Source organism: Notolepis coatsorum, assembly GCF_963971535.1.
Source record: "Notolepis coatsorum genome assembly, chromosome: 1".
Classification (NCBI taxonomy): Eukaryota; Metazoa; Chordata; class Actinopteri; order Aulopiformes; family Paralepididae; genus Notolepis; species Notolepis coatsorum.
In genome coordinates this window covers 56,815,266-56,836,300 of record NC_140165.1, presented here as the reverse complement: position 1 = coordinate 56,836,300, position 21,035 = coordinate 56,815,266, and the positions used below count along the sequence as shown (strand labels likewise).

The 21,035-nt window shown below is 42.3% G+C and overlaps 1 protein-coding gene across 1 annotated transcript in view; it reads right to left on the bottom strand.

The window, feature by feature from the left end:
* Nucleotides 1-21,035, bottom strand: part of mpp4b (MAGUK p55 scaffold protein 4b) — a gene marked incomplete at both ends in the record, with an annotated part of 63,990 nt that overhangs the window by 34,678 nt on the left and 8,277 nt on the right. The window contains 3 exons of the mRNA XM_084320826.1: nt 12,607-12,681; nt 18,291-18,376; nt 18,514-18,595. Of these exons, the coding sequence (XP_084176952.1) occupies nt 12,607-12,681; nt 18,291-18,376; nt 18,514-18,595 (243 nt within the window). The remainder of the gene's footprint in view (nt 1-12,606; nt 12,682-18,290; nt 18,377-18,513; nt 18,596-21,035) is intronic.

Genomic DNA, 21,035 nt, shown 5'->3' with positions numbered 1-21,035 from the left:
GGATAACAGTCAGTAAGGACCAGTCAGTAAGGATAACAGTCAGTAAGGACCAGGCAGTAAGGATAACAGTCAGTAAGGATAACAGTCAGTAAGGATAACAGTCAGTAAGGACCAGTCGGTAAGGATAACAGTCAGTAAGGACCAGTCAGTAAGGATAACAGTCAGTAAGGATAACAGTCGGCAAGGATAACAGTCAGTAAGGATATCAGTCAGTAAGGATAACAGTCAGTAAGGATAACAGTCAGTAAGGATATCAGTCAGTAAGGATAACAGTCAGTAAGGACCAGTCAGTAAGGATAACAGTCAGTAAGGACCAGTCAGTAAGGATAACAGTCAGTAAGGACCAGTCAGTAAGGATAACAGTCAGTAAGGATAACAGGCAGTAAAGATAACAGGCAGTAAAGATAACAGGCAGTAAGGATAACAGTCAGTAAGGATAACAGTCCTGCTGCTGCTAAAACTCAAACTTGTGATGTTTTATTGTTTTATTTATTGTTTTATTGTGGATCCCCATTAGTCTACACCAAAGTGATAAAAATATAAAACCACAAACATTGAAGTACTCACAAGAAAACATCACAACGAACAAAACAGTGAATAAAAGTTAGATATCACAATTCTCAACCATAAAATACAAATTACATATTCAGTCCATAAGAACAAAACAGATCAAAATCATATATATGATTTGAACTCATATTATAGCATAACTTTTCTCAAGTCACAGATCACCTTTATATTTCCATACTAATTTCAAAAGTCAATGGCCAAAATGTAACTCATTATTCATGAGCGCAATTTAAAACCTTTTTTTAAACATAAATTTGTTCCTTATCATAGTTATATTTCTGGGTATTTTATTCCAATAAGCAACTGCTCTATATATTACCATCTTTTTCAGAGCATTTGTTTTTGGTAGAGGTAAAGTAAAGCATGAATCTAATGCTTGCCTTGTGCTATATCCATGTCTCATATTAGTTGGGTACAGTTGTGAGTGCAAACCCTCCGGTTTCCCAGTATTACAGATATTAAACAAAAAAGTTACCAGGCTACATGACATCCTCTGTTCCACTGTCATCCAGGTCAGCGCGGCATGCATCACTCCAACACTACTCCTCACAGAGCAGCGCAGAGCGAGGCGTGGCGCCCTGTTCTGAGCTAACTGGAGTTTGTTCAGATCAAGCCTAGAGACCATATAGTAGGACAGTAGTCCAGGCGTGATAAGACCAAAGATTGTAGTACAAGCTTTGCTGTACCATTAGTCAACAGATTTCTACACCTTCTGATCATTGAAGTACCACAGCTCATCTTAGCCACCATATTGCTAATGTGTTTCGACCAAGAAAGTGTTTCATCTATTACAACACCCAGCAGTTTTGCCTCACTGACCTGTTCGATATCAGCACAGTTCAGAACTAGATTTAATTTAGGATTTGATCTAGATGTATATTTTGAGGCTATCATTATACTCTTGGTTTTTGCAACATTTAACTTTAACTTATTTTCACTTGGACTTCCGGTTTGACGACAGTATGTGGACAGTCGCATTTGTCACAAGCTCCGCTCCAGTTTTTGTTAATTTCGCTTAAAAACCTACTTTATACAACACTAATGTGTTTAAACCTCGACGTATATATTAACTAAGACCTTCAACTAACTATATCAACAGGGAAACGCAGCATGCCAGCAAAGAAAGATAACACAAAAAGCCGTGAATCAGATACTCCAACGGTAGACGGTGCGGTGACACGCTCCACAGTGAAGGGAAAGGCAGACGCTATTGAGAATAAAAAGCCAGACAATCGCATGGATTCCAACATTCCTACGACCTCATCCGAGACAGTCATGGAGAGTACTTCACCCGACTTCAAAACGCTGACAGCTATGATAAAGATCTTAACCGACAAGGTTAATGATATAGCTAGAGCTGTGGAGAGAGCCGAGGCTAATGCTATCGCATGTAAGGTAGCTATAGAGGCTAAACTTGAAGACATCAAGACACAGGTTGTAGTACAATCCGATCGCATAACGGCGGTTGCAAATACTGGGATCGAATACTCACGGAAACAAGAGGAGAAAAATAAGGAACTATTTGAGACTATCGCCGAAGTATCGAAGGAAATGCAACTGGGAAACAAACAGCTTTGGCAGATGATCCATGACAACAAGGAGGAAAACTTGATCAAACTGCTCGAAATAGAACGTCACGCCCGCAGATTTAACCTCTGTATAGTGGGTTTGGATGAATCAGTCAACTGCACAGATGACAAGTTTGCTGCAGTGCTAGTCGAAATCCTAGGTTCTGAAATCTTACCTACAGAACCGATAGTGGACAAACGCTACAGAATTGGCACCGTAAACTACAACAACAACAAGGAAAGAGTGATCATTGCTAGTCTACGGGAAACTGCAACAAGAGACACGATTATCAGGGAATCACGCAAGAAATGGGGAAAACTGATGTACAAAGGGAAAAAAGTGTGGTTCTATGAGGACATGTGCAAGGAAGCCATAACTCTGCGGGCCCGCTACAAGGATGTAGTACAACGGCTATATGAGAAAGGTCTCCACCCCGTCTTACGGTATCCAGCTATTCTTTCCATAGTGGAGGGAGAAGGAAAGAGATTCGTGCTACGTTCGCTTGAGGCGGCAGAAGATTACATTAAGAATATAAAAAGTGGATGACAAGATTTTCATCAGTCCTTCTCAAAAAAGACAAAGACCCCACCGAGTGCGGTAGTTACAGACCTTTAAGCCTCCTCGGAACCGATGTCAAACTGTACTCTAAGGTATTAGCCATCAGATTGCAAAAGCATATGACGTCTTTAGTTCATCCGGACCAAACTGGCTTCATAAGAGGTCGCCTGATCAATGATAACATAAGACGAATACTGCACATACTAGATGCAGACAAAGAGGACACCACACCTAAGGCGATGCTGTCCCTGGATGCTATGAAAGCATTTGACAGGCTGGAATGGTCGTTTCTATGGGCAGTATTAGAAAGGATGGGGTTAGGAAAAGGATTCATTGATATGATTAAAGTATTATACAAGGACCCATCGGCCATGATTACAACAGGCACATTCATCTCCGAAATCTTTCCGGTATCACGCTCAGCCAGACAGGGTTGCCCTCTTAGTCCCGGACTATTCGATATATCATTAGAGCCTTTAGCACAATATATAAGACAATCCCAATACATAGAACCAATCGTAATCAAGGGCACACAACATAAAATTAGTTTATATGCGGACGACGTAATATTGTTCATGCAAAACCCCAACACCACATTGCCTCATCTACTCAAGTTGATAGAGAACTTTGGTGATTTATCGGGATTTAAAATAAATTGGCCGAAGTCGGCTTTCCTTCCACTTAACATCCATGCAAAAAAAGACACAACCCTCCCAGGTGCGATACCCATGGTAAAACATTTTAGATGCTTGGGTGTGGAAATATTTCCCACCATAAGACAAACGGTGAAGCACAATTACACAAAAATACAGAACAAAATCAAAGACGACCTGGACAGGTGGGCAAAACTTAAAAACTCAGTACAGGCAAGGATATCAATAGTTAAGATGGATGTATTACCAAGAATCAACTTCATCAGCTCAATGCTACCGTTACCCCCTCCAGAGGGCTACTGGAAAAGATTACACTCCTCCACATACAAATTTATTTGGAATAACAAACCACCTCGCATAAAAAGATCCACCGCACAGAGAAATAAAGCAGACGGTGGCATGGCAGTTCCAGATTTTTTCCAATATTTTAAGGCTTACACATTAAGACCATTGACAATATGGTTTGATCCCCAGGCTTTGGTATCTTGGAGAGAATTGGAAGAAAACATAGTAGCCCCACAGAGACTGAAGGACATAGCACACACTAAACTTCCAATCAAGCACTGTGAGCGGAAATTTTGCCCCATAATTACCCATGCAATCCGAACATGGCGGGAAACACAAAAAAAATATCCTAACCCTCAAAAATGGCATAATCACACTCCCATATTCAATAACAATGCACTTTTAATGGAAAAACGTCCTATAAGATTCCCTATATGGGAAGAGCAAGGCATACACTCATTAGGGGATATTTTTAATAACCAGGGCTTCTGTAGTTATGGAGAAATATGCACAAAGTTTAACCTCACCGAGTCCACATGGCTTTTTTACATACAGTTACGCCTATGTTTGAAGTCTCACGGTGTTCCATTAGACATACCAGTTGAACACCACAGATACCACAAATTCTTCTATGAAAGAGAAACATTGGGAGGTTTTGTATCAGGTTTTTATTATCAATTACTAACGTCCTCGTATGAAACCCTTCAACTAGACACTGTCTGGAGGAGGGATATTCCAGACCTGGAAAGTGACTTTGATTGGCAAGAAGCATGGGCAAATGTCCGTCTTACATCAAGGAACCCGGACCATCAACAAATCAATCTTAACTATATTCACAGGACATACTTGACTCCTATAAGACTGAACAGAATGGGCCTGAAACAAGACTCAAAATGCTCCCAATGTACAAATGGAGACGAAGGGACATTTATGCACATGTACTGGGACTGCCCACCAGTTAAGGCATTCTGGAAAGATGTGACCCATCAATTATCAAAACTCGTATCTTGGAATATACCAGTACACCCCTCTGTATTGCTTTTGAATGATGTTTTTGAGTTTGCAGTAAATCCACAACTAAAGAGATTGGTTTTATCGGGTATCACAGTAGCAAAAAAACTGATCGCATCACGCTGGTTTCAACCGGAAAAAATTTGCCGGAAAGTGTGGTCTCTTACATATCTCGATGTGATATATCAAGAAATATCTACAGCAAGAATTCTGGGTCTCAACGAATCCAAAATGTCAATGTGGGTAGAAGTGGTGGAGAGAATAAAAGCTAGCTTATAATGGTAGTGTCTGGTTAGTAGTGAGGGATAATGGAGGTACTATCCAAGGAGGGGTCCGGGAGGGGGGGGTTCGAGCTGGAGCATATGTGTGTAGGGTTTTAGAAAATAGGTATTAGGGGTATGTCCTATATAAGCATTTGTATAATTGTTAATTTCGCTGGATATACACTGTATACGGTAAAATATTATTATAGACTTTTTTTTTTGTCTTGTTTCTGTACTTGCATGTAATTTTAACCACCTTGACTAGTTTCATTATGCATTATGTGTTGAGTACTGACTTTTAATAATTTCTGTTTTGCAATAATAAAAAAAAAAAAAAAAAAAAAAAAAGATTCATCTTTCATGGATAACTCAACAATTGCATGGACATCAAAAACGGCATCATACAAGCTTTTGACAACATTGAGGAATAAGTAATTATATATAAAACGCTAAACACCATATATATATAGATTCATGGTAATATACAGATCATGATTTGATACCGACTATTTTGGAACATTCTAGAATTTTCTATTCTCTTTTTTTACTTGAAGGCTATGAGTCATAATGGAATATTCTGGAATACACTGGATTGTTATTGTTCTATGGCACGAGGAATGTACTGGAACATTATAACAACAATCTGCAAGTCATGAGCGGCTGACAGCACTCTGGAATACAATGCCTTTTTCAATGATGGACCCGGGAAATAACAACGATAGGAGACTTGGTCATGAAATAGATGTGAAGAACAACGACCACCATAGCAGATTAATGATCACTCATGACGGGGGACGATCTGCATACAAGTATTTAAAAATCTCCTTGTCGTTTAGGTGTAAACATGCAAAGTTATTTAAAAAAAAAAAAATTAAGTAGATATTCCCGGATTATATGGGTTTCGATATCTAATTCTAAACATCATTATTTCTTATTCTTTATTTCTTTATTCTGAAATGTTCTAACCAATAAATGTTAGTAGAAGGTTTAAAAAAAAAAAAAAAAAAAATAGGTTTAAATGAGTATACTAATTGAGGTATATTTTTCATTTAGTTTAATTACATTAACGGGAGAGAGGTTTGGTCACAGGTGACATTCTATTAAATTAGAATTAAAAGTATAGATTCTATGGTATACATAGGAAAGCTTAGGATAAATTGCTCATTCTGGGCTGACCGGAGGTGCAGGAAAGGAAGAAGTTGTACGCGAAGGAGGTATCAAATAGGTACCTTGTACGACTCTGTAAGGGAGGGGGGATCAGGGGTTTATTTGTATATATGTATGTTTTATGCTCGGCTCTCAACGGGACCTCAACAGTGGGATGTAAATCCATTGTGAATTCGCACTCCAGAAGTATTACCAACAAATACAAATCAATATGTATAGATTATGGCTAGTTTGAATATAATGATCTGGAACACTGGGGGAATAAATAATCAACATAAACGCAAAAGCGTGCTCACATTGATGAAAAACAAACAGGTTGATGTGGCTCTCTTAAGCGAAACGCACATTTTAGTGGGAGACAAAGCTACGTTAGCGGACAACACATAACATAACATTAGTCACTCTTCCTTTGGAACGAGAACCCGTGGAGTTGCTATAGTCGTGAAACGGAAATTGAATATTGAATTGAAGGGAGTATGGTCTGATGCAGATGGTCGGATAACCATAGCTAAGATTATACACAAGAATAGGAAAATAGCGTTGGTAGCGGTATATGCCCCAAATCTATACGAAACAAATTTCTACACTGCACTCACTAGAAAAATGTTAGACCTTCCAGAATACTCATTTATAATTGGTGCAGATTTTAATGCCATTTGGGATCCTGGGTTGGATAAATCTTATCCCAACTTTTCCAACGAACAAAAAAATTCATCTAATGCGTTAAAGGATTGGTCGAAGAATACAGGTGTAAATGATCTATGGCGATCACTCAACCCCACGACCCGATCAGCAAGACATAAAACACTTTCCAGAATAGATTATGTTTTCGCAACCCCGAGACTATTTGATAACTATGAAGTGGAGATGGTACCCAATGCATTATCAGATCACTGTTATTTACTCCTAAAAGGATCATTTGGTATACTATCATCCCGAGCCCCAAGATGGCGATTTAACACGACACTGCTGAATAACAAGGAATTCATTACACAACTCAAAGCTCTTTCAGTATTCCTGTATTCCTACTAGAGAATGTGAAATCGGTGCCGGACCCTAGAATATTATGGATGTCGGTAAAGGGAATGATCAAGGATTTCACTGATAGCTTTTCCTCCAAAATACGCAAGAATCGATGCTCAAAACTGGCGGAACTGGAAACGCTTTACTCTACGTTATTTACTTCTTTACAATACAACGACTCGGTTCGACTGAAATCTCAAGTTAATTTACTAAAAATAGAGATTAACGCCATTTATAAACAACAATCTGAAGTACAAATAGGTAGCACAAGACAACAGCATTACTTTCAAGGTTCCAAACCAAGTCACCTACTAGCTATGCGATTAAGAGTTAACGCAAAATTTGCAGATATAACTACCATTAAAGCACAACAAGGACTTGTAACAGACACCAAAAAAATAAACGCAACATTCAAAGAGTTCTACTCCAACTTGTATAAATCAGAAACGACCTTCGATCAAAACAAAATGGACACATATCTTAATCAAATTAACCTCCCCAAACTTTCAGAGGATGACGCTAAACAGTTAGAAACACCTATCACACTAGAGGAACTCAGGAAGGCCATATCCGAAATGCAAAGTGGTAGGGCTCCTGGAAGAGACGGTATCCCACCAGAAATGTACCTCTCATGCTGGGACATAATTGGACCCCTATTACTTAATATGATTTTATACTCAGTCAAGGAGGGGAACTTTCATAAGAACGACAATATTGCACTCATAACAGTCCTCCTTAAAAAAGACAAAGACCCCACCGAGTGCGGTAGTTATAGACCCTTAAGCCTCCTCGGAACCGATATCAAACTGTTCTCTAAGGTATTAGCCATCAGACTTCAAAAGCATATGACGTCTTTAGTTCATCCGGATCAAACTGGCTTCATAAGAAACCGCTTGATCACTGACAACATAAGACGACTACTATACGTACTAGATGCCAGCAAGGACGACACCACACCTAAGGCGATGCTGTCCCTGGATGCAATGAAAGCTTTTGATAGGTTGGAATGGTCGTATCTATGGGCAGTATTAGAAAGGATGGGGTTAGGAAAAGGATTAATTGATATGATTAAAGTATTATACAAAGACCCATCGGCCATGATTACAACAGGTATAATTACCTCCGAAATCTTTCCGGTATCACGCTCTTCTAGACAGGGTTGCCCTCTTAGTCCCGGACTATTCAATTTATCACTAGAACCTTTAGCACAATATATAAGACAATCCCAACTCATAGAAACAATCGTAATCAAGGGCACACAACACAAAATTAGTTTATATGCGGACGACGTAATACTGTTCATGCAAAACCCTAACACCGCAATGCCTCATCTTCTCAAGTTGATTGATGACTTTGGCGACCTATCGGGATTTAAGATAAATTGGCCAAAGTCGGCTTTCCTTCCACTGAACGCCCCTGCAAAAAATACACGTCTTCCAGAAGAAATACCAATGGTTAAACACTTTAGATGTTTGGGAGTTGAAGTATTCCCTACCATAAGCCAAACGGTGAAACACAATTACATAAAAATCCAAAATAAAATCAAATACGACTTTGACAGGTGGTCAAAACTTAAAAACTCAGTACAGGCACGGGTTTCAATAGTTAAGATGGATGTCTTACCTAGAATCAACTTCATCAGCTCAATGCTACCGTTATCCCCTGGTTACTGGAAAAAATTACACTCTTCCGCATACAAATTTATTTGGAATAACAAACCACCACGTATAAAAAGATCCACCGCACAGAGAAACAAAGCCGACGGAGGTATGGCATTTCCAAATATTTTCCACTATTTTAAGGCGTACACTTTAAGACCACTGACAACCTGGTTTGAACCCCAAGCATCAGTATCCTGGAGAAATTTAGAAGTAAATATAGTAGCACCACATAGACTGCAGGACATAGTATACACCAAAGTATCAATTAAGCAATGCGAACTGAAATTTGGCCCCATAATTACTCATGCGATCCGGATATGGCGTGAAACAAAAAACATATTCTAACCCACATAAATGGCATAATCATACTCCCTTATTCAATAACAATGCACTCCTGATTGGAAAACGACCTATAAGATTCCCTAGATGGGAAAAGCAAGGCATACATACATTAGGAGATGTTTTCAACAAACAGGGTATTTGTAGTTATGATGAAATACACAAAAAATGTAATCTCACCGGTTCCACATATTATTTTTACGCACAGTTATTGTTATGTTTGAAGGCTCACGGTGTTCCATTAAGGATACCAAGTGTACACCACAGATACCACAAATTCTTCTATGAAAGAGAGACATCGAGAGGTTTTGTATCAGATTTTTATCATCAATTACTAACGTCCTCGTATGAAACCCTCCACCTAGACTCAGTCTGGAGGAGGGATATACCAGACCTGGAAAAAGATTTTGATTGGCAAGAAGCCTGGGCAAATGTTCGACTTGCATCAAGGAACCCGGACCATCAACAAATCAATCTTAACTATATTCATAGGACATACTTGACTCCTATAAGACTGAACAGAATGGTCTTAAACAAGACTCCAAATGCTCCTTATGTACAAATGGGGACGAGGGGACATTTATGCACATGTACTGGGACTGCCCACCAGTTAAGATATTCTGGAAAGAAGTGACCCAGCAATTATCAAATCTCTTAACTCTGAATATACCTGTACACCCATCTGTATTACTGCTGAATGATGTTTTTGAGTATGCAGTATCTATACAGCTAAAGAGATTGGTTTTATCTGGTATCACAGTGGCTAAAAAGCTGATAGCATCACGGTCTGGATTCTTACATATCTCGATGTGATTTATCTAGAAATATCTACAGCAAGAATTTTGGGTCTCAATGAATCCAAAATGACAATGTGGTTAGAAGTGGTGGAGAGAATAAAAGCTAGCATATAATGGTAGTGTCTGGTTAGGAGCAGTGTTGGGACTAAAGGCCCTCCCATAGTCGAGCAGACTGTACACAGAGCAGACTCCACGGAGGTCCGCGCGGCTCTTTGGGCTTTGATCTCAGCGGACAGCAGACCCACAGGTGCGAAGCTACTATTTTCTGACACGCGGACATCCGCGCCGCTGACTTGGTGTCACACAAAACGCTGCTCGGCGTTTTGGTTGACATCGAACTGCATTTAATGTGACGCCGATCTGCATTTTACTCTGACCACTCGCTCCGTGCCAAGAGAGATGTTTGAATGGCTTTTCTAAATGAAGTGTGTAAAATTGCCAGTTTTATTTCGAAATATTGGAAACGGGAATAAAACTGGTGCTTTTATTTCATGCAATGCGTGTTTGTCATTTCAGCACCAGCGCTGTCCACCTCAAGCCTATATGGTACATTGCATCTCGCTGCCTATATACCTGTTATTCAAGTGCGTAAAACTGCCCGTTTTATTATCGAAATATTGGAAACGGAGATAACACTCTTTATTTTGACATCGGATGACGACGACATGACAGAAGTTGAACAGCGTGGGGACAATTGTGTAAACTGGCGCGTGACATGTAGGAAATTGGTCCGCGGAGGTCCGCTCGACTATGAAGGCTCAAAGAGTCCAGTGGACCTCCGCGGAGTCTGCTCTGTGTACAGTCTGCTCGACTATGGGAGGGCCTTAACGCGTTACAAAGTAACGAAGTTACTTTTGGCGATAACTAGTACTCTAACGCATTACTTTTGAAATTCAGTAACGCTACTTACGTTACTGAATGGTTCTATGTTGTCAGGTTGGAGAAGGTGTGTAGAAGGTGTGTAGAAGGTGTGTAGAAGGTGTGTAGAAGGTGTGTGGAAGGTGTGTAGAAGGTGTGGAGAAGGTTGTAGAAGGTGTGTGGAAGGTGTGTAGAAGGTGTGGAGAAGGTTGTAGAAGGTTGTAGAAGGTGTGTAGAAGGTGTGTAGAAGGTTGTAGAAGGTGTGGAGAAGGTGTGTAGAAGGTGTGGAGAAGGTTGGAGAAGGTGTGTAGAAGGTGTGTAGAAGGTTGGAGAAGGTGTGTGGAAGGTTGTAGAAGGTGTGTAGAAGGTGTGTAGAAGGTTGGAGAAGGTGTGTAGAAGGTGTGTAGAAGGTTGGAGAAGGTGTGTAGAAGGTGTGTAGAAGGTGTGTAGAAGGTGTGGAGAAGGTGTGTAGAAGGTTGGAGAAGGTTGTAGAAGGTGTGTAGAAGGTTGGAGAAGGTTGTAGAAGGTGTGGAGAAAGTGTGTAGAAGGTGTGTAGAAGGTGTGTAGAAGGTTGGAGAAGGTTGGAGAAGGTGTGTAGAAGGTGTGTAGAAGGTTGGAGAAGGTGTGTAGAAGGTTGGAGAAGGTTGGAGAAGGTGTGTAGAAGGTGTGTAGAAGGTTGTAGAAGGTGTGTAGAAGGTTGGAGAAGGTGTGTAGAAGGTGTGGAGAAGGTTGGAGAAGGTGTGTAGAAGGTGTGTGGAAGGTTGGAGAAGGTGTGTAGAAGGTTGGAGAAGGTTGGAGAAGGTGTGTAGAAGGTGTGTAGAAGGTTGTAGAAGGTGTGTAGAAGGTTGGAGAAGGTGTGTAGAAGGTGTGGAGAAGGTTGGAGAAGGTGTGTAGAAGGTGTGTGGAAGGTTGGAGAAGGTGTGTAGAAGGTTGGAGAAGGTTGGAGAAGGTGTGTAGAAGGTGTGTAGAAGGTTGTAGAAGGTTGGAGAAGGTGTGTAGAAGGTTGGAGAAGGTGTGTAGAAGGTGTGTGGAAGGTTGGAGAAGGTTGGAGAAGGTTATAGAAGGTGTGGAGAAGGTGTGTAGAAGGTGTGTAGAAGGTGTGTAGAAGGTTGGAGAAGGTTGGAGAAGGTGTGTAGAAGGTGTGTAGAAGGTGTGTAGAAGGTGTGTAGAAGGTTGGAGAAGGTTGGAGAAGGTGTGTAGAAGGTGTGTAGAAGGTGTGTAGAAGGTTGGAGAAGGTGTGTAGAAGGTTGGAGAAGGTTGGAGAAGGTGTGTAGAAGGTTGGAGAAGGTGTGTAGAAGGTTGGAGAAGGTGTGTAGAAGGTGTGTAGAAGGTTGGAGAAGGTGTGTAGAAGGTGTGTGGAAGGTTGGAGAAGGTGTGTAGAAGGTTGGAGAAGGTTGGAGAAGGTGTGTAGAAGGTTGTAGAAGGTTGGAGAAGGTGTGTAGAAGGTGTGTAGAAGGTTGGAGAAGGTTGGAGAAGGTTGTAGAAGGTGTGTAGAAGGTGTGTAGAAGGTGTGTAGAAGGTTGGAGAAGGTGTGTAGAAGGTGTGTAGAAGGTGTGTAGAAGGTTGTAGAAGGTGTGTAGAAGGTGTGGAGAAGGTTGTAGAAGGTGTGTAGAAGGTGTGTAGAAGGTTGTAGAAGGTTGTAGAAGGTGTGTAGAAGGTGTGTGGAAGGTTGGAGAAGGTGTGTAGAAGGTTGGAGAAGGTGTGTAGAAGGTGTGTAGAAGGTGTGTAGAAGGTTGGAGAAGGTGGTAGAAGGTGTGTAGAAGGTTGGAGAAGGTGTGTAGAAGGTGTGTAGAAGGTTGGAGAAGGTGTGTAGAAGGTTGGAGAAGGTGTGTAGAAGGTGTGTGGACCTCACCATGGTCTGGTTGTGGACCGGCCTCTCTGTGATGGGCACCACCTTGAAGATGATGGTGCCGTGCGACCTGGCTTGCTGATTATACATGAAACAAAGCAATATCACGTATCAGCGAGTCATGATGAGTTAAAGCACATTGATAACAATCCTCCTCTCTGACGCTCTGAGTCGATGCTTGACTGCCGCGTTTGTTTTGTTTTCATAGATATTTTTATGGACTCGGGTCTCTCTTGAAAAAGAGTTTGCAGTGGGACTTATACTTATATATATATTTATTTTTATTTAACCTTTATTTAAACCTGATGGAAAGGATTCAATCAGGGCGCCCTTGTGGCGCGTACCATAGTGCCACACGCACCTACGCGGCCAACCCGGGTTTGATCCCAGCACCCGACGTTATTTGTCGCATGTCCTCCCCACCTCTCCTCCCGTTCGCCCTCTCCTCTGTCGGTCCTGCGTGACCATGAAAAAGCTGTAAAAATGCTAAAATAATCAACACATCAATAAATCAATGATATTTGACTAATTGGAAGCATTTTAACATTGGTCATGAAAATTCACAGTATTCAAAAAAATTTATGTTGTATGTATATATATATATATATATATATATATATATATATATATATATATGTATGTATGTATGTATGTATGTATGTATGTATGTATGTATGTATGTATGTATGTATGTATGTATGTATGTATGTATGTACAGTATGTATGCATGTATGTATATATGTATGTAGGTATATATATATGTACAGTATGTATGTATTAAGGCTGTCAAAGTTAACGCGGTATTAACGCGTTATCGCCCGATTCTATTAACGCCACTATTTTATTTTTATTTTTTTAACTAGACTTCACTCAGGTGTATTATTGATGCTCTCATTGATACTATGTTTGTTTCTGGAGGGAGTGTGGGGAGAAAGATGCTGACCATACACATAATTTCTTCACATGTAAAAAAAATACAAATCTACTGGTCAGATATTTTAGACATAATGGAACAGATGTTCAAGAAAGTGGGTATAGAAAAACATGATATACTGTTAGGAACACGCCCCAAAAACCTACAAAAAGAAGAATTATACCTTTTTTTATTTGAGAGCTGCAGCACTGAAACAAATAACAAGAGCTTGGAAAAAACTTGAACCCCCGAAAGTAAACAAATGGTTAGAAACTGTAGAGGACATATATAGTATGGAAAAGGTAACCTACAAAATCAATAAGAATGAAAATATGCTGGGAAGAAGATGGGGTTTAAACTATGGAGGGGTACTAGATGACAGACAGATCAGTCTTTGAGGAACAAATTACCTGCCGTCATCAGGGGCGCCTGCTCTGTCGAAGCTTTTAAATCCCTGCTTAAGACTCATCTTTTCTCTCTCTCCTTCAACCTACCTTGATCTCACCTGGTCGGGGACTGACCTTTAGATTAATCTGTGTAGTTTAGTTATGGTACAGGGTACTACATGGTACCACTGGGTAGTTTACTATAGGGTAGTTTAGTTAGGGTACAGGGTACTACATGGTACCACAGAGTACTACTTGGTACTGCATGGCATTACAGGGTACTACATGGCTTACACAGCTCTACATGGCACTACAGGGTACTACATGGCACCACAGGGTACTACATGGCACTACAGGGTACTACAGGATACTACGGGGTACTACATGGCACTATGGGGTACTATAGGGTACTACATGGCACTACGGGGTACTACATGGCACTACAGGGTACTACATGTCTGCTCCTTTGCAGCACCACAAACATGGGAACTCTCTAACTCTTCCCCCCCCCCCCCCCCCCCCCCTCCCCCCCCCCCCCCCCCTCTCCCTCCCCCCCTTCTCTCTGAGTACCCGTCTCCTGGCGCTGACCAAGGTGATGGATGCCTCGGGGTCTTGGCCAAGCTTGTAGTGACTGCTCTACATGCACCTCCGAGGCATTGATCAGTTATTCACCGCCGTCTGTCCGTGGTCCTGTCAACTGATTAACAGACTGTTAACAGATTAACAGTCAACGCGGTTTCATTGCTGGGTTAAGTACTTCTATTCTATTCACATAATACGCTTACTTCATATATCTACTCCATTCACATATATGCCTACCACTTGTATCTATTGCTATGTCCGCCTACTACAATCTCATGAGCTGTCTAACGCCTGTCCCGTCTCCCTGTCTTCCTATGACTTGCTGTCCTGGAGTGTTGACCGGAGTGTTGGACGTCCCGTGACGAAGGCCGGGAGATTGCGACCCCCTCTGCGTGCCCCCCTGTCTTCGGAGGTTTCGTAGTGGTGACCGGAGTGCCGGATGTCCCGCGATGATGTCGGGGAGTTCGCGACCCTCTCTGTGCCACCCCCCCTTCCCCCTGTCTCCGGCTGTCCCTGAGCAACGACCGGAGTGCTGAATGTCCCGTGACTAAGACGGGGAGGACGTGACCCTCTTGCGCCGCCCCTGTGCTTCAAATAGATCCGCTATCAACTCTATCTTTAATTTTTCAAAATGTACAGTTGCTATTGCATGCACTCATCTGTGTTTCACTACACACATGAGTGCATGCTTACCAACTGTCCGTCTGCAACACTACTATCACCGACATCTAAGAAGGGAGATCCCCCCTTGAACGGCCCTTCTAAGGTTTCTCTCCTCCACATTGCCTGTGGAGCTTTTTTCCCTATTGTTAGGTTTTAGTGAGTTTTTCCTTACCTTCGCGTGGGGTATGTCTGGGAGTGCTTGCATTCTTTCATTTATTTGCATTCATCTAAAAAATGTTTGGACCCTATGGTGTTCTTGTTCTGTTCTTGACTTATTGTTATGTTGTCTTCTTGACTTGTTTAAAGAAGACCTGTACGGCCCATGGGGACATTAACGTGTGTTGTCGGGCCCTATAAATAAATTTGATTTGATTTGATTTGATTTGAGGAAGATTTTAAGTAACATGAAACAGTGAAGTCCCGATCTACTGCTCAATTGTTGGGGAGCACCCCTTAGGCCTACAGCTACACCTACAATGAAAATTCAAGCCTTTTTACTTATTATTATTATTATTATTATTATTATTATTATTATTATTATTATTATTATTATTATTATTATTATTATTATTACAAAAAAAATTATTAATTTATTTGCTATTATTACTGTTGTTGTTATTTTTCTTGTATATGTATGTGGGGACAAGTAGGGATGGATATTAGATGTACCAGTCCAGGATCTATACTGGTGCTCACCCCTTTGTTTGTGTTTGTCTCTTGTTTTTTGTATGGGTGATGGGTTAACACTTTGATTGCCTAAAGCTAAATTCATGATATACCATCCCTTGCCAGCTCTATTTGTCTATGGAAAAGTTCCCCTTCTTTGCAGGGCTATAACTTTTTTAATTCTATTGCTAAATTGCCATTATTAGGGCCCATTCAAGGTCCTATATGTATTGTTCATTGTGTAGCAACGTTAAACTTTTTCATTCACATATTCATAGTAAAATATGGTCTAAAGTATAAGTATGTTTTCATCTCTTTCTGCAGCTTTCTCCAGAACGTGATTTATAGCCCCAAATGCATTATATTGATGATGAAATACAGTTTGGTAGGAATCTGTGCGAGATAAAAAATGTCAATTGGACGTACTTCTAGAAGTTTCTACGTATCATCTGATGATGACCGGATGGGCGGGGGATCGTTTATAATTCCGTGGGCAGCGTTACATCATTCATCTAGTGTGGGTGATATGATCATCAGAGCAGTTTATATCGAACACGTTAAAAAATAACGCTGAATCTTACCGTATCTTCCTCGCGCCGTTGGACGATGAGCGTGGAACTGAAATATTCCTATTATGGGATGTAGAAATACGCAATCTATTTCCAGGTTGTATAATAGTATATACGTCCAAATCATGTTGTTTATCGAGTTATTGGCAACGGATCGCTATGTATTGTGTCGAGATCGAGTCCCGGGACCTATAGAGAGTGCCCGGAAGTAATATGGACGATCAGCACTTCAACCACATAACTTCCTGTTTGGCGCTTCTGCCGATCGGCCACCAGATGGCGCTCTTGAACCGCTAGAGGTTTGAGAGGAGCTCAGAACTGTGTGTGAAGGCTGCGGATGGAAAATATGATTCCGATCACAGATTTTTGAAATATTGATATTAAAGACGAGTTACGGCGTCCTCTGCAACTTGAGCATGGCGGGGAAGGACGCCTAAACACGTTTTCGGCACTTAAAGTGTTAAAAAAAAAAAAAAAATGTCAAGATTTAAAATATGCGTATGTACATTTGTGTGTGTATGTACGTATGTAAGTATGGATATGTGCAGTTATGTATGTGGGTACACATACTATACCTAAATGTAAAATGACTTTCTCTGACACAATAAAGTATAAAAAAAAATGTTTGTTTCTGAAGTGTGTGTGTGTGTGTGTGTGTGTGTGTGTGTGTGTGTGTGTGTGTGTGTGTGTGTGTGTGTGTGTGTGTGTGTGTGAGATATATAGAGAGAGAGGGGGGTGAGAGAGATGAGGAAGGGGCAAGAGAGAAAGAGAGCTGGGAGAGTGTGTGTGTGAGAGAGAGAGAGAGGGGGGGGGGGTGTGTGATTACTCAGCCCTTGTGTGGGTGAATGTAACAAGTTCCTAACATTTTCTTTCCCCTATTATTTCATGCACACTTTATTCATTGTTTTAAATTATTATTTTCTTTTAAGTTATTTTGTGCATCACTCTGTTTTGAATTTGATGCAAATTTGCAATGCATGAGGGTCATCCTTTTGTGTTATATGGCTGCATAAAGCAAGCATTTGTTGACTCGCATGTTGATAAGAGTATTAAAACTTGGAACTTGAAATAGATCCGTTTAAGGTAGAAAAAAAGGGGAAAAAATGCGATTAATTTGCGATTAATCGCGAGTTAACTATGGACAATCATGCGATTAATCGAGTTAAATATTTTAATCGATTGACAGCACTATGTATATATGTATGTACAGTATGTATGTATGTATGTATATATATATTTACAGTATGTATGTATGTATGTATGTATGTATGTATGTATGTATGTATGTATGTATGTATGTAACGTCACGGTGACCAATTGCAGCCACTCTTATTGTCTGGGACCAAATACGGCCACGCCCCACTCCCAGCAAAAAGTGGGAATCTCTAGAATGGGTTTGGGGCGGCGCTGTATACGGAAGTAGCTCTCAAGGTGACGATTAGACAACACTTTTTTGTTGTCAGTAGATGGCAGCATTGGTTTAAAATTAAAGGCTGAAAATGTTGAGAACTACAACACTGCATTTCCCAAGAGCGTTAGCACAGGTCGCAGGTCACTGGGATGGGTCTATATTCTCCGACGTGATCTGAACAGCGTTAAACTATTACTGCAACCTCGGTATAGCGACCGCGAATGGCCAACTAATTATCTTAACAAAAGTGCGCTGGTAGCGTTACATATGTTGTCTAAAGGGGGACATATGGTACAATTTAAGATTCTAATGATAATCGGCATATAAAGGACAAGATAAAGCATCGTTAATTTGTAAGAAACCTCAATGAAAACGGCGCAGGGTGCTATTGTTATGAAAATGTGATAGAATCCTATAAAAATGTGGACGCACTTGGCCTACGTTCCGTTATGTATGTATGTATATATGTACAGTATATCATGAGGCAGGGAACCTACTAGCACTTGAATGACCTGCTCAGGCTCCAGCCCGTCCACAGGGAAGCCATTCACCTCTATGATCCTGTCTCCTGCATGGAGCAGACCTACACACACATACACACACAAATCCGATTAACTGGGCTGTCAGCTTTACACCCTCACAGGAAAGGTGATCTAAAGAGTGAGTTGTTGAGGGTGGGGTGGAGTAGGGTTAGTGGGGTGGGAGGAGATTAAGGCTCACCACTTCGATCCGCCAGGCCTCCGTGAATCACCCGCGCCACAAATATCTCTCCCGTGACTTCGTTCCTCTTTATCGTTGCCCCCTGTAGAAGACACAGAAGACACAAGCCTAGGTTTAAAAGCATTCTCCTGCAGACTAAAATATATAAAACACTAAAAACTAAAACATATCACTGCTGTGGATACGGACCAGCTAGCCTAGCTGTTGGCCAAAAACACCTCCGCATCCGCTTCCATTCATTTGTGCTAAGCTAGGCTAGCTTGCCTATAGGTAATTGGCATCTATCTTCTTGTGTGACTCTGGAGAAGACGGTAAGGGCATTTCACATAATGTTGGCGTGAGAGTACAAACAGAACAGGTGAACCATATTATGAGAAGTTGTGGTCAGATGGATTGAAATGACAGGGGGAGTCATGTGAGGCTTTATTTAACAACACCCTGAGAACATGAATAATAAGGATGCATCACTGCTGGTCTCCCAGATATTAGATGAATACCAGGCTAAAGGCAGGGCACTGGCATCACAAGTAGGAACATCTCATGTATAAAAAGGTCAAGGAAATACATTTTCAGCCTTTTTCAGGATTTTAGATAATCTTCCATGGAGAAAATGTATTATTTACCATGCTTTTTGTCCAATGTCCCCTAACTAGTGGTCGTAAGGCCCAATGATCCCTACCTAATTGTCGTAAAGGCCACATGAAATCAAAATAACTGTTTACGTTATTTTATGTCTTGCCAATATCGGTCACAATCAACAATACAAACTTTTACAATTTTTTTAGTTTTACTTAATGGTATTGTAATTTCCTGGAAAACTATTGGCTACTGTAAACGCCAATCAATATCTGCAACAAGTCCCTCCTTAGATACCTGTTCCTACAGGAAACATGGTAAATATTCAGAATCAAATAGCATTCATCTAGCCGTTCTTGTGAGAGCTCTTGTGCTCTGAATCATATCTGCAGCAAGAGACAATGGTATTGGTGCATCTCTACTTATATACAGTATGCTATTATAGAGTGAATAGGCAACAAAGTTCATCTTTACAAAATGCGCAATTGACGGTGGAAAGAAGAGGAGATGAATTGAAAAATGTATAAATGACGTCAAACACGGTTCTTCTCCACAACAGACGCACCACGATGGCAGAGAACAATGAGACGCGTGTGGATGTTGATGAAAGGACAGAATGAAGACGGAAGAAAGAAAGAAAATAAGTGCCTGTTTGAAGGGGAGCGGCTCTCTCAACGAGGACTTGAGTAGACCGAGTGGTCAAGCCCAGCGAAAAGACGGTCTCAAGAAGCGACCAAAGAAGAGCACAGTGCCATCTCTCACGTGGTCGTCCTCTTCTTTTTCCTCTTCTTCCGGTTGGAGAGGCTGCCCGTCGCCATCGCGTCGCGGCCGCTGGGCTCCTTCGGCGCCTCCAGCAGACCGTTTGGAAGGCGAGGCTTAGGCTCCGCGTCAACCTGCCTCTTCTTCTTCGGCGACGTGGCGGGAAGCTTGGCCTTGGAGCAGCTGGCGTGAGGCTCTCCGCGGCGGGGGACGGACAGAGAGACGGTCCCTTGAGATGTGGACGGGCCGTTCACCGTGGAGCCACTCAGGGAGCTGGAATAAGAAGAGGAGGAAGAGGAGGAGGAAGGGGGCGAGCGGAAGGAACACTTGGACTGGTGGGTAAGGGAAGAACGACGTTCTCGGCTCAATGTTCGGCTCTGGGAATTCCCAGACGTGTGCGCTTCTTTAGGAGAGTATCGTTCAGCGACGTTGGGTTTCTGGCTGGCGCCGGTCGCCGCAACCGGGGGATTCGTCTCCGGCCTGGTGGTGGCCAGCAGGGTCTGCAGACTCTCCACCACCTGAGCCAGCAGGGTCAGGGCCTGGGCGTTCTCCTGGACGCTCTCCGACATGCGGTCGGTGGCGGCCGCCATCTTCTCCCCGAGGAGCTTAATGTCCCTGGTGCTGCTCTCCATGGAGCCGGCGGCCAGCTGCACGGTGGAGCGCAGCTCGTCGAGGCTCTCCTGCTTGGCCAGCTCCACCAGGGCTCGTCCGCGGGGGGGGGGCAGCAGCTCCACCGCCTGCCGCCGGCGGGGCACGACGGGGCTGGAGGGAGCGGTGCGGACGACGCGGATGGGGCTCTGGCTCTGGAGCCGCCTCCGCCGCTGCGGCACGCCGGGCTGGAGGTACTCGTAGTCGTCCACGTCGGTGAAGAAAGTGGCGGTCAGGCAGGGAGGAGACAGAGTCCACTGTCGGGGGGGCGTGAGTGGCGGGGTGTGGCCGGGGACGGGGGACGATGTACCGGCCGACGCTCCTCCGTCTCTGCTGTCCAGCCCCTCTATGACGTCGTCTCCGGGGCCCAGGAGCAAAGAGGAGGAGGAGCAGGAGCAGGAGCAGGAGCAGGAGGAGGAGGAGGAGGAGGAGCAAAGAGGAGGAGGAGGAGGAGCAGGAGGGTTTATGGAACAGACGGGAGGTAGAAGAACAGACATTATTGATCAACAAAATCATCTGAAGTTTTTACGATGTTGACC